Consider the following 15,026-nt stretch of genomic DNA (forward strand, 5'->3'; position numbering starts at 1 on the left):
GCTATTTTTCCAACAGGATGTCTTGATCCTGAGGGTATTCCGCGTGAGGTGAGCCAAGTCTTCTATAATGTTAAAATCCTAACTAGTGTTATTTACTTGCAAGAGATAATTATGTCATTACTGTGGTTTGTTCTTTCAGTTTAATGAGAGGTTTGAGTACAAATGCCAAAACTGCATCTGCAACGAGTCCTCCAAGACTGTGTCTTGTAAGCCTAAGGTGTGCCCAACACCCCCTCTAACAAACTGCACTGGTCCAGGGTTTGTCCTTGTCAAACAACCAGATCCCTCAGACCCCTGCTGTTCTGCTGATGTTTGCCGTAAGTTACCTAGCCTCAATGCACATTTGACTTCCACAGATTTCAGAATCCTATTCATCAACAGCTCTGGAGGATGGATCTTAACTATTTACTATCATTGTCTGATCATCACCATAGAATGTCACAGCAACACTTGCCCAGTCACCAGCATGAACTGTCCAGTTGGATACACGTCAGTTGTCAGTGTTCCTGAAGGAAAATGCTGTCAAGAACATATATGTGGTGAGCTTATTAAGTTTGACGTTATAAAGAACCTAGTGACAGAAGTGACACTTTTAACACAGTTTCCATTGTCTTGCTCTTTTTTAGAGCCTAAAAGAGTTTGTGTCCACAAAGGAAGTGAATACCAGGTAAATAAGAAATGGAAATGTGAGAAAGATTTGTAATTTGTTAATATATCACCTTTGTCATTTAATAGGATCTATTGCTTTCTGTATGGTTAGAAACACAAGTAAGAATAAATTTCTTCTTTATTTGCTAGCCTGGTACTTTGGTTCCTGTAATAGAATGTCAGAAGTGTCTCTGTACCAATGAAGTGGACCCAAGTACTCGTCTATTCAAGATAACTTGTGAGTTCCAGCATTGTCAAGAAAACTGTGAAATGGTAAGAGAAATGACCCATTATTACCATATACACATTTTTTTCCTCAGAACATGTTTACTGGGAGGGTGAAAATCTGGACTTGGCAACTAAATCCCCTCTTTCTTTCAGGGATATGAATATGTGGAAACTGATTCAGATGAATGCTGTGGAAAGTGTGTACAGACACAGTGTGTCGTCAGTGTCAATAGCACCAAGCAACTCTTGATGGTAAGTTGGGTCTGTTGGTAATGACTCCACATGGTCATATTTAATAGGTTAAAGTACCTCAGTATTTTGATATCTGTGTGTGTGTGTGTGTGTGTGTGTGTGTGTGTGTGTGTGTACATCTCACTGCTCTCCAGCCAGGACAAACCTGGTCACCACCTGAGAATAAGTGCGAGTACTACACCTGTGTGAAGAGTGGTGAAACTTTAACAACGATAAGTTCACACACTGTCTGCCCACCATTCAAAGAAAGCAACTGCCAACCTGTAAGTATCACTTTCAATAAATTATTTTCCATTGACTTAATAAATGCTGTTGATTTTATACTAAATCCTTTTCTGAAAGCAAACGACATCATCCCTTTTGAAAATAGTTTGAAATGTTGTTTATTTTCCTTCTTAGGACACAATTCAGACTGCAGCAAATGGCTGTTGTAAAATTTGTGAGTATGACATTTTCTTTACTTTTAGATAGAAGGTACTTAAATGAAAACAGTAAAATAAAGGGTGTGTCTCTTTTGAAAAGGTGTGGAGCGGGAGAAGGCCTGCAAATTAGAATCCATGAAAACCCAGATTATGCTCAGGGATTGTCAGTCATACCAGGAGGTGGATATGCCCTATTGTGAAGGATCCTGCAACACTTTTGCCAAGTAAGCATGATATTATTAATATTTCTCATATCACAACCTATTACATTTGGTAAATTAAGATTTTTGATATAGTTTCTGCAGATTTTAAGTTTATTAATCAATCCTGCCTCTGCTTTCTTCAGGTACTCTGAAGCAGCAGCAGCTCTGCATTATTCTTGCTCCTGCTGTAAGGAGACACGCTTCAGCAATCGCACCATTGACTTGCACTGCCTGAATGGAGATGTGGTTCCCTACACATACATCCATGTGGAGGAGTGTAGCTGTAGCCCCACAGACTGCAACACAGCTGCTGGACAACCTGCTCGCAGGAGGCGATCATCACATTAGTGGATGTGGGATGTGAAAGTTTTTTCCCATATTGTCTTAACAATCATTGCATCTCCTACAAAATAATTGTCATTGTAGAGAGAGTATTTATCTGTTGATTAAATAAAAAAATTGCAACTCTATTTATGTCCCATCTCATATATTATCTTGTGTCTTTGTGCCAATCCAGCTTTTGTTTGTTCATTGTTTAAATTTGTAATCATGATTATCAATTTTCAAAACTAACAAGAATAGTTATTATCAATTTCACACAGACCCAAAAGATATATCTTTTGTATCTGACATTTGGTATCTTTGGAAGCTCTGGGGTCTCCACTAAAATTTAAAGTTCTCAGATCAGTGGGGTCAACAGTGAACATTTTAACAGGCTATGTATTGCTGTGGTGTGAGAACAGCTGGTATGCAGTGTATATACTTTTCTCTGTGGCAGTGAGCGACAACAATACTCAGGCAAATGTATCTTATCTTACTCTTATCTTATCTAAATATGATCTTACTACTACGTGTAAGAAAGAAGGTAATGATACCAGGAAACAAGAAAACTTGTGTAAACTTTCCCAGCTGCAGTCCCACCGTCCAGACCTATAACAGTAGGGGGTGTGATTTTACATTCTCTTTAACAACAGCATTGTGGTCAGAGGGCAACAGGAATTAATATTATTATTTAATAATAATTAAATTAATATTATCACCTGCATTATCCCCCAAACGATTTGTACAATGCATCAACAAAAATAAAAATGTTTATTATCAATAGAACTGAATGATTTGAAAAAATATCTATTTGCAATTATTTGACTGACATTGCAATTGTGATTTGTGATGCTGGGGGCATTCATCATTATTCTCATTTTTATTGAAAAACAAATAAAATTTAATTATGGTGTGATTTTTTGCAGGAATCTACACCTACGATCTTTAGCTTAAAAAAGTATTTTATACTATATTGTACTGTGTTTATACATTACCTTCAAGAAAGTGCTTTAATGACAGCTTTAATGACCACCTGTTTTTGAAATAAATCTGTGACTGCAATGAGAGGCACAAATAGAGGCCATTTTAGCTGATAGAAATCCACATTTAGGTTACTGTGATCGTCAGGTTTAACATGCTGAGGCTGACTGAAAGAATTTATTCCATGTGGGCTGCGATAACTTGAAAATTTTAAAGTTAGAAAGGAGTGTTTTGGGGCAACATTAATGCTTGTTTGTATTTTTATTCATCGTGCTGAAAAGTGCACTAGATTACATTGTTGCATTCCTGTTCTAATTTCTGAAGAATCAAATTATGGATGCCAATGTAAAGCAACTCAACTGGGGTTGGAATCTCAAGCTGATGATACACGGGGCAACTTTTTGAGCAATGTTGCTGGGCAATCTTGCTAGTTGCAAGTCCGACTATGTTTTGAACGGATAGTGCGGGGCGGGTGGCGGAGTGGTGGGGGAAATGGATTACGGTAGTAATCTTTACTCATTACCACTGACGGCAACATTGCCCTGCACGATTGCTCTAAAAGTTACTCTGTGTGTCATCACCTTCAGCCCAGCTTCATTCATTGTCAACCTATGGTTGATCACATGATCAATAAGTGTGGCCCTGAACTCATCAGTGATGGCTCTCACTTCTTTGCCCTCGTCCTCCTGGTCGTCCTCCTCCTTTTCTAACACTTCCTCCTTGAACTTGTCCTCATTGTTGTCCCTTGCCTCTCCCTCCTACTCCCCTTGCTCTCTGTCCATTGTTGGCATCCATTGTTCAAAACAGTAGTATACAGTAGACCTATAAATATAGGTTTACTTTATACTAAAGCAGTGATTGGTAAGTGATCAGTAAAGCAGTTTGTGTTTGCACATGTGAGGAGTGGGTGTGAGACCTGGTCAGTAAGTGTAGCATTTTCATTGGTAGTGTTTTGAAAAGGAAAGCGGGTCACTTCCTGTTTGATTTTTGTGTCTTAGGTAGAGAATTGTGTATAGTATTTTGATGCAATTGAAAACTGAGCGAAAGGCTGAGAAATAGCTAATGTTTTATTGAGATTTGAGATGAGGTTTTGCTCTTTGAGTGAGAGGTTTCAAAAATTGTGTGACATGTAAAGTTTTTCTGTGTAAGCAGTTGTAAAAAACCATAATGCCATGGCTCTATTATAGGGGTGGGAATCATCAGATATTATCACGATACTTATGTCACGATACGATATTGCGATTTTAAACATATTGCAATATATTGCAATTTATTACCTTTTTTCCAACTTCAAATTGTGTCCCCAAAAGAAAACTCTTTTTCTTGTGGACTGAAAAAGCAATTGATTTTATTATTATAGTACCAAAAAGAAAAATTCTGTGGAAATGTACAATCTAAATAATAAAAGATTGATACTTGACCTCTGTGTATTGAAACAATATTGCCATGGATAATAATATGCTGTATCGATTTTTCTCCACACCCCTACTATATTACATATTATTACATTTTACATCTTAACAAGAAAACTAAAACAATAGATAAATTATGAGAAGACATCAAATAATCTAAACAGTACAGTCTATTAGAACTTATATACACATAGTATAAGGTAAATATCAAGTGGTACTGCTGACTATACAGTATACAGATGGAAGCAGAGAAAAATATTCCAGTTGTCAATAATTAATTCCGGAAAACATTTCATTACTCTACATACCTAAGACTTTCATCTCTGCTGCTCACAACGCGAGTCACTTCCAAAGCTTCATCTCAAGCTATTATTTTACAATATTACAACATATCTAATACAGATATAATAAGGTTATTACAGTTTCTCTTAATTGCTTAAACGCTATAACCAGGCTTTTAAACTATTATATTTTAACTATCAATTTTTTTTAAATAAAACACTAACATTCAATATTGTTCACTCAAGTCAGCATAGGTTGAGCTCAGTTAGCACACAACTACCCAGGTGGAAACACAAACAGTCATAAATGATAACACACCAACCAGAACCTTCAATAGAAAAGGGCCAGAGTCAGTTTATTTAGTTTTGGACCAATGGATCCAGAGATATTTGGAAAAAGAGGTGGAGGAGGAGGAGGAGGAGAAAGAGCAGTATGGAGAGGAGGAAGAGGTGAAGGAAGAGGAACAGTAGGAGTTAGAGGAGGAGATGGGATAGGAGGAAGATGAGGAGGAGGAGGAGGAGGAGGACGTAGAGTATGAGAATCTCTGTCCTGTCCCAGACCAAAGACTAGACAATGGGGCAGAAAAATTAGTTGTTTGGTGTGTTGTACTGTAAAGTACACTAGGAAATAAAAACTGTGCAAATGGTTACATTTGTTATACCTTTTTTTCTCTTTTCTTTTACTGACTTATAACCAGTTTTTGTAGTATTGTTTTAAATTTATCTCACCAGTGTGTTAAACTGTGTTGCAGTGTGTGTGTGTTTTTGAGGGCTTGTGTGTCATGTCTGAGGGCAAAGTTTAGTTTTTCAGCAAGATTGAAGGGTTTTGAGTGAAGAGATTCATTTTGACCTGAAAATAGGATGTTTGGGGAATTGGGAGAGATGTTGTGGATTTGTGTTTAGAGTTTCGAGAAAAAGAGGCATAATTTCAAGAAATGTGTTTAAGCAATTGAGAAAAACTGTAATCGCAAGCTGGTGGCATGGCTCCCATCGCAGCATGTTTAGTATTATAGACATGTATAATATGCTGTTTGCTGAACTGTGTGCACACATTGTTTTATCTGGGGTTCTTGGAAACGAAAGCGGAATATAAAGTTATTTTGCTACTCTAATGTACTCATGTACTCAAATAGTTGCTCACATAGGTTCTCCTCCAAGGGCAAACATGGCTTTGGACCACTCCCATAGGTAGACAGCTGCATTGTGAGGATGTATTGTGTTGATTCAAGGAGGACAGTCGATTCGCCAAATTACCCTGAACCAGTTTTAATAAGAGGTTGGACTGTTTACATATGTTGACATAATACTGTTTAATTTCCATCTTGTTTCATCATTCCACAAACAAACTGAAATGACTGTCACTGAGGTGGTTTAAAAGTAAGTAAGTACAATTAAGTTAGTTTATTTAATATAGCACCTTCAGAGAGCAGAGTGCTTCACAAAAGTAAAATTATAAAAATAAGACCATAAAAGGTAAAAACAAATATAAGCAACAAAGACCTTAAAACAGAAAATGACAAACACTAGACAGCACGAAATGAGTCTTCTGCTTTTTGAAGGCGTCAACAGAAACCACTTTTTGTTTTCATTAGACCGTGAGGGAAAACCAATAAGCCCTGGTCAGAAGACCTGATGGGAAGTCAATGTAAAGAAAATTAGATAAGTGAGATGTGAGTCATCCTGCTGGACCTGGACCACTGCCTTCCAGTAGTGTTCTGGACCATTTGTAGTTGGTCCAGAGAAGACTTGCTGCAGGTGAAACGGCAAAGTCAGTGCTCTAGCTGGGATGATATAAAAGGTTGAAGGTCATCTCTAGCTCAGGTTGTGATACAACAGACCTGAGTTTACCTAATGTTTCTTAACTGGAAGACACATGGGTCAACGATTCAGTGGTCTGTCAGTTTTCAAAGCTAGCCAGCACTAAAGTCCTTTTCAGATGGGAAGTGACAAGCGCCTAGTTAATCATTTACAATGAGAGGAGACCAAGCAGGAAGGGAGGCTCAAGCAGTCTGACAGGTGGAGCAACAAATAGCCGCAATCCCACTGCACTTCTCTGCCTTTCCAACAAATGTCTTTTGACTTTTCCACCTGCCCAAACCATATCTCTGACTCCAGCCACTCCCTCCTGCTCTGCCTTAACCACTTTCCCTCATCATCCCTGCAGTTGCCCAGCTTTTCCTGCCTACACACTCACCTATTTCCCCCTTCTCAGCCCAGTTGTATATATGTTTTCATTTCCACCTGACTGTCAAAGTTACTGTAAAGAATTCTGTTTTCTGGCCACCTGGACCTGCCACCCAGTACCTGCCTGTCAGTTGATTTCTTCAGTCTGGATGATCTGTATTTGGATCCTTCCGCTGTTGCACCGCACTCACCAGCCATTACAAAACAAACTCACCCATTATATACTCAGACGGTAGATCAATTTCAAAAGAACAACATACGGTGACATAATGAGTGGTAAAACACCTCCAGTGTTGAGCACTAGTAAGCAGCCTTGTCACTGGCACGCCGGGCAGTATCTTCCAAGCCTTGGTTGGAGAAATTGCTACCTTGGTATGAAAAGGACTTTATTAGTCCTCCTGCATCCCAGTCTGCTATCCTCCAGCCTTCACCCTGGCCTGCTAGCCACCAGCCTGCACTTTAGTTGATTGCCATTGGGATTGTTAGCCTGCAGTGTGCCCGTCCTGAACTAGCTAGGCCACCGCCTGTCTGTCCTGATGCTGTATCCCCTTAATTCTATAAGAAGTTGAGTTAACAAGCTGACATCCAGCCAATATTGTTTGCTATTTCCAGTGCAACAGAGTCTCAGCTGTCCACCACCACCGAGACCTGGCTGTCCAGCTACATGACTGACCAGCAGCCACAACATCCAGATCACCAGTTGGCTGTCTCCAGTCATCCCTGACGATGTCCAACCTGAATCCCAGTCAGCTCTGCCTACAGACGTCCTGCCTGATCCCCGGTTGGCTGTGCCTGCCGACGTCTAGTCAGACCTCCAGTCGGCCCTCTCCACTGACATCAAGCCAGACCTCCCAGGTCATCAGTGGACCGTCTCGGCCAGCGCCCAGCTGGGTCTTCTGTTGGCCAGCTCTGTGGTCCTCCTGTCGCTGGCCTACTGCTCTGCTCTTTAGACTCTGGCCACCTGCTCTGCACTCCATCGATCCAGCTTCTGCCACGATATTCATACTGAGAATATGAACTAGCTGATGCTTATAGCTAATGTTGGCTTGCTGAAGAGTCTTGTTGGTGTGTGACATGGTGCCTTTGTCATGAAAAGTTTCTTATGCTATGTTAACATTTTACAGCTACTACATAAAAGTAGCTTTCTTGTATAGACCTTTGATTGACATTAAGTGCTTCACCATAGGCCCTTCAAATGTTAAGCCACACTGAGAATCATATACTGTATACTGTGCTGTAAGGTATGTACAAACGTGTATATACACAGTAGCTATACATGTGTACCCTCTTTAGAGCGTGTATCATTCTGTAAATACCTAGAGCAAATAGAGCTACAAATTGATGTCCCATTTTATTTGGGAAACTGACGATATGTTTGTCATTGTTGCCCATGAAGTTCATATGTACCGTATGTGTGGTAAATGCTACAATTCAACAGTGTTTCATTGCTTTTAGATAAAATGTTCATCCTAATAAAATATATATTATATGATGTTTTAATCATAAAATATCATTTCAATTGTGGCCTTTCTTTTTCAGATTCCGCACATTATGACAACCAGAACATCTGGACTATTGTATAACCGAATGACAAAGTGACAAAACTGAAGATAACAGACAGAATAGCCAGGTAATAGAACCTTAATTTTTGGATGGATTTTATCTTTACAGAAATATGTTCTGACAGAAACCGATACTTTTTGTTATTTCAGTCTATACCATTTGCTACTGCTCTTTTGGAAGAAGGGTAGACCACATACAAACAGCCTCTTACCCAATTCCTCAAACATCCTATTTTCAGGTCAAAATTAAGCTCAAGTCAAGTGTGGAATTTTGAACATAACCTTGCTTCCAAAGCAGTACTGGTTAACAAAATAATATCGGAATATTTTATAGATCTGTTTTGTCTTACAGAAACTTGTTTGTATCATGATGAATATGTTAGTCTTAATGAATCTACTCCTCCCAGTCACACCAATACTCATATTCCTCGAGGTACTGGACGGGGTGGTGGAGTTGCAGCTATCTTCGACACAAGCCTGTTGATCAATCCTAAACCTAAACAAAATTTTAAATCATTTGAAAGTCTTCTGCTTACTCTTTCACATCCTACCTGGAAAACTCTGCAGCCAATTTTATTTGTATCGCGCACCCGGTTGATATTCTGAATTTCTACTTGAATTTGCAGAGTTTTTATCATGTCTAGTTCTTCATACTGCGTTTCCTCCTCCTCTTACTCTTCCTCCTCTCTGGTGTCCTCTACCTTTTCCTTCAGATTTCTCTGGATCTATTGTTCCAAAACTGAATTAACTGACTCTGGCCCTTTTATACATCTAATGAAGCTTCTAATTGGTGTGCCATCAATTTTGACTGTTTGTTTCCACCTGGGTAGTTGTGTGCTAATTGAGCTCAACCTGTGCTGATTGAGTGAACAATATTGAATGTCAGTGCTTTCTCAATGACCACATGGTGTAGGCAATGAGAAATGACGGGATTTGTGTGGAGAGTTTAGGAAAAATTTTTCTTAGGAAGTCTTAGGAATTTTACTTTATTTTCTACTTAAAAGTGTCAAATGACAAATTAGGTAGGTTAATTGATTTACTTTTAATACCACTCAGCTGCAAGCCATTAAATTTGATACTCTTTAATTTGATACTCATTATCAGAAGAATGTCGACAACAACAAATAGTTTCTTCCGCCTACAGTATGGCTTAGGAGTGGCTCCTGATTACCAGGCCAGGACCTCTGTGTGTGTGTGTGTGTGTGTAAGCGAGAGAGAGAGAGAATTGGTGAATTAGAGTCACTGTGAATTGCTTTGTGTTACAGTACGAGTAGCATAAACAATATTATCATTCTGTCAATGTGATAGTAGCTCATGTATTTCAAGTTGACACTGCAGGTAGAGCATGACAGTAATCAAGGATGTAGAATTACTTGCACATTGTGCTATTCACAATCCAGTTCATGCAACATTTTCCAGCACACGCAAACCAACAGTAATGTGAAACACAGTATAATGTAATTTTCTTAATATGGGCCTTATTATTTATTTTATGAGGTATTGGCTTTGCAAAATAGGTCCCTAATTTATCATTATAGCTTGTAGGGCTGCAGCTAATGATGATTTTAGTATTCAAAGCGTCTATAGTTTATTTCAATGATTCATCGATGCGTCGTTTAAGAAGCACTTTTGCTTGGGCGTGGGGGGCTACACGCAGGTAGCAGGGATTGTCTGAGCTACAGAGAGAGCTGCAGGGGAGTTAAAAGGTGCGGCTCCCCAACACTCAGTTAACTCTTGACTGTGAGGTTACAACTCATGGCCCAAAAAGGAGAACAAACGCGTGGGCACATTTTCACCTGAGGACTGCAGCTTACTTTGGTTAGCCTTCAACAATCAATCATGATTTCAGTTTAAATGCTAAAGTTGCTGTTACTGTTACCTTGTCTGTAGTCCGCTGGCAGAACACTGGCTGCTTTCTGATAAGACGCCGTCGTGCTGTTGCCAAGGCAACAAAAGTTTCGTCTTACGATGGACAGACGGTAACATTACAGAGTTGTTTTTTTCTTTAGCTTGAAATAATCCCATACTTTCGACACTTTCTTTTTTGTCCCTCACTGTTTTCTCTCTCTTCCCCCAGCTATTAACAGCTCCATCATAATCACGTCGTGTTCATAGCGTAAACGTGATGTGCGACAGTAATAAATGTCCCTGCGAAACACTGTGCTAGTTACATGGATTAAATGAAGCATCGATGCAAAGAATTTGTGTCGAAGCATTTTATGAATCGATTTTATCGATGACCGTTAGGGAGCGAGAAAGGCCTGCTGAGGCTGCCACAATCCCCTGTCTGGTATTCAAGACGCCATTGTTTTACATGTGCAGCTTGTGTAAAACTATGGTAAGGCTTTTGAGAATGTGGGAACCGTTTTTTGAGTAAAACATGTTAATTACATTCCTCAAAGAGCTATGTTAACTTCTCTCATCAAAGAGCCTGATCCCCAGTTGGCTGTGCCTGCCGACGTCTAGTCAGACCTCCAGTCGGCCCTCTCCACTGACATCAAGCCAGACCTCCCAGGTCATCAGTGGACCGTCTCGGCCAGCGCCCAGCTGGGTCTTCTGTTGGCCAGCTCTGTGGTCCTCCTGTCGCTGGCCTACTGCTCTGCTCTTTAGACTCTGGCCACCTGCTCTGCACTCCATCGATCCAGCTTCTGCCACGATATTCATACTGAGAATATTGAACTAGCTGATGCTTATAGCTAATGTTGGCTTGCTGAAGAGTCTTGTTGGTGTGTGACATGGTGCCTTTGTCATGAAAAGTTTCTTATGCTAATGTTAACATTTTACAGCTACTACATAAAAGTAGCTTTCTTGTATAGACCTTTGATTGACATTAAGTGCTTCACCATAGGCCCTTCAAATGTTAAGCCACACTGAGAATCATATACTGTATACTGTGCTGTAAGGTATGTACAAACGTGTATATACACAGTAGCTATACATGTGTACCCTCTTTAGAGCGTGTATCATTCTGTAAATACCTAGAGCAAATAGAGCTACAAATTGATGTCCCATTTTATTTGGGAAACTGACGATATGTTTGTCATTGTTGCCCATGAAGTTCATATGTACCGTATGTGTGGTAAATGCTACAATTCAACAGTGTTTCATTGCTTTTAGATAAAATGTTCATCCTAATAAAATATATATTATATGATGTTTTAATCATAAAATATCATTTCAATTGTGGCCTTTCTTTTTCAGATTCCGCACATTATGACAACCAGAACATCTGGACTATTGTATAACCGAATGACAAAGTGACAAAACTGAAGATAACAGACAGAATAGCCAGGTAATAGAACCTTAATTTTTGGATGGATTTTATCTTTACAGAAATATGTTCTGACAGAAACCGATACTTTTTGTTATTTCAGTCTATACCATTTGCTACTGCTCTTTTGGAAGAAGGGTAGACCACATACAAACAGCCTCTTACCCAATTCCTCAAACATCCTATTTTCAGGTCAAAATTAAGCTCAAGTCAAGTGTGGAATTTTGAACATAACCTTGCTTCCAAAGCAGTACTGGTTAACAAAATAATATCGGAATATTTTATAGATCTGTTTTGTCTTACAGAAACTTGTTTGTATCATGATGAATATGTTAGTCTTAATGAATCTACTCCTCCCAGTCACACCAATACTCATATTCCTCGAGGTACTGGACGAGGTGGTGGAGTTGCAGCTATCTTCGACACAAGCCTGTTGATCAATCCTAAACCTAAACAAAATTTTAAATCATTTGAAAGTCTTATGCTTACTCTTTCACATCCTACCTGGAAAACTCTGCAGCCAATTTTATTTGTATCGCGCACCCGGTTGATATTCTGAATTTCTACTTGAATTTGCAGAGTTTTTATCATGTCTAGTTCTTCATACTGCGTTTCCTCCTCCTCTTACTCTTCCTCCTCTCTGGTGTCCTCTACCTTTTCCTTCAGATTTCTCTGGATCTATTGTTCCAAAACTGAATTAACTGACTCTGGCCCTTTTATACATCTAATGAAGCTTCTAATTGGTGTGCCATCAATTTTGACTGTTTGTTTCCACCTGGGTAGTTGTGTGCTAATTGAGCTCAACCTGTGCTGATTGAGTGAACAATATTGAATGTCAGTGCTTTCTCAATGACCACATGGTGTAGGCAATGAGAAATGACGGGATTTTGTGGAGAGTTTAGGAAAAATTTTTCTTAGGAAGTCTTAGGAATTTTACTTTATTTTCTACTTAAAAGTGTCAAATGACAAATTAGGTAGGTTAAATTGATTTACTTTTAATACCACTCAGCTGCAAGCCATTAAATTTGATACTCTTTAATTTGATACTCATTATCAGAAGAATGTCGACAACAACAAATAGTTTCTTCCGCCTACAGTATGGCTTAGGAGTGGCTCCTGATTACCAGGCCAGGACCTCTGTGTGTGTGTGTGTGTGTGTAAGCGAGAGAGAGAGAGAATTGGTGAATTAGAGTCACTGTGAATTGCTTTGTGTTACAGTACGAGTAGCATAAACAATATTATCATTCTGTCAATGTGATAGTAGCTCATGTATTTCAAGTTGACACTGCAGGTAGAGCATGACAGTAATCAAGGATGTAGAATTACTTGCACATTGTGCTATTCACAATCCAGTTCATGCAACATTTTCCAGCACACGCAAACCAACAGTAATGTGAAACACAGTATAATGTAATTTTCGTTAATATGGGCCTTATTATTTATTTTATGAGGTATTGGCTTTGCAAAATAGGTCCCTAATTTATCATTATAGCTTGTAGGGCTGCAGCTAATGATGATTTTAGTATTCAAAGCGTCTATAGTTTATTTCAATGATTCATCGATGCGTCGTTTAAGAAGCACTTTTGCTTGGGCGTGGGGGGCTACACGCAGGTAGCAGGGATTGTCTGAGCTACAGAGAGAGCTGCAGGGGAGTTAAAAGGTGCGGCTCCCCAACACTCAGTTAACTCTTGACTGTGAGGTTACAACTCATGGCCCAAAAAGGAGAACAAACGCGTGGGCACATTTTCACCTGAGGACTGCAGCTTACTTTGGTTAGCCTTCAACAATCAATCATGATTTCAGTTTAAATGCTAAAGTTGCTGTTACTGTTACCTTGTCTGTAGTCCGCTGGCAGAACACTGGCTGCTTTCTGATAAGACGCCGTCGTGCTGTTGCCAAGGCAACAAAAGTTTCGTCTTACGATGGACAGACGGTAACATTACAGAGTTGTTTTTTTCTTTAGCTTGAAATAATCCCATACTTTGGACACTTTCTTTTTTGTCCCTCACTGTTTTCTCTCTCTTCCCCCAGCTATTAACAGCTCCATCATAATCACGTCGTGTTCATAGCGTAAACGTGATGTGCGACAGTAATAAATGTCCCTGCGAAACACTGTGCTAGTTACATGGATTAAATGAAGCATCGATGCAAAGAATTTGTGTCGAAGCATTTTATGAATCGATTTTATCGATGACCGTTAGGGAGCGAGAAAGGCCTGCTGAGGCTGCCACAATCCCCTGTCTGGTATTCAAGATGCCATTGTTTTACATGTGCAGCTTGTGTAAAACTATGGTAAGGCTTTTGAGAATGTGGGAACCGTTTTTTGAGTAAAACATGTTAATTACATTCCTCAAAGAGCTATGTTAACTTCTCTCATCAAAGAGCCTGATCCCCAGTTGGCTGTGCCTGCCGACGTCTAGTCAGACCTCCAGTCGGCCCTCTCCACTGACATCAAGCCAGACCTCCCAGGTCATCAGTGGACCGTCTCGGCCAGCGCCCAGCTGGGTCTTCTGTTGGCCAGCTCTGTGGTCCTCCTGTCGCTGGCCTACTGCTCTGCTCTTTAGACTCTGGCCACCTGCTCTGCACTCCATCGATCCAGCTTCTGCCACGATATTCATACTGAGAATATTGAACTAGCTGATGCTTATAGCTAATGTTGGCTTGCTGAAGAGTCTTGTTGGTGTGTGACATGGTGCCTTTGTCATGAAAAGTTTCTTATGCTAGTGTTAACATTTTACAGCTACTACATAAAAGTAGCTTTCTTGTATAGACCTTTGATTGACATTAAGTGCTTCACCATAGGCCCTTCAAATGTTAAGCCACACTGAGAATCATATACTGTATACTGTGCTGTAAGGTATGTACAAACGTGTATATACACAGTAGCTATACATGTGTACCCTCTTTAGAGCGTGTATCATTCTGTAAATACCTAGAGCAAATAGAGCTACAAATTGATGTCCCATTTTATTTGGGAAACTGACGATATGTTTGTCATTGTTGCCCATGAAGTTCATATGTACCGTATGTGTGGTAAATGCTACAATTCAACAGTGTTTCATTGCTTTTAGATAAAATGTTCATCCTAATAAAATATATATTATATGATGTTTTAATCATAAAATATCATTTCAATTGTGGCCTTTCTTTTTCAGATTCCGCACATTATGACAACCAGAACATCTGGACTATTGTATAACCAAATGACAAAGTGACAAAACTGAAGATAACAGACAGAATAGCCAGGTAATAGAACCTTAA

The 15,026-nt window shown here is 39.5% G+C and overlaps 1 protein-coding gene across 1 annotated transcript in view; it reads left to right on the forward strand.

The window, feature by feature from the left end:
• The window catches only part of LOC119893781 (mucin-2-like), a 40,814-nt gene that overhangs the window by 149 nt on the left and 25,639 nt on the right, over positions 1 to 15,026 (forward strand). Inside the window, 4 exon segments of the mRNA XM_038706116.1 lie at positions 17 to 48; positions 140 to 317; positions 1,651 to 1,774; positions 1,897 to 2,085. Coding sequence (XP_038562044.1) covers positions 17 to 48; positions 140 to 317; positions 1,651 to 1,774; positions 1,897 to 2,085 — 523 coding nt within the window.

Source organism: Micropterus salmoides, unplaced genomic scaffold, assembly GCF_014851395.1.
Source record: "Micropterus salmoides isolate LMB-PRFRI ecotype aquatic unplaced genomic scaffold, ASM1485139v1 Ms_hic_scaffold_8, whole genome shotgun sequence".
Lineage (NCBI taxonomy): Eukaryota > Metazoa > Chordata > Actinopteri > Centrarchiformes > Centrarchidae > Micropterus > Micropterus salmoides.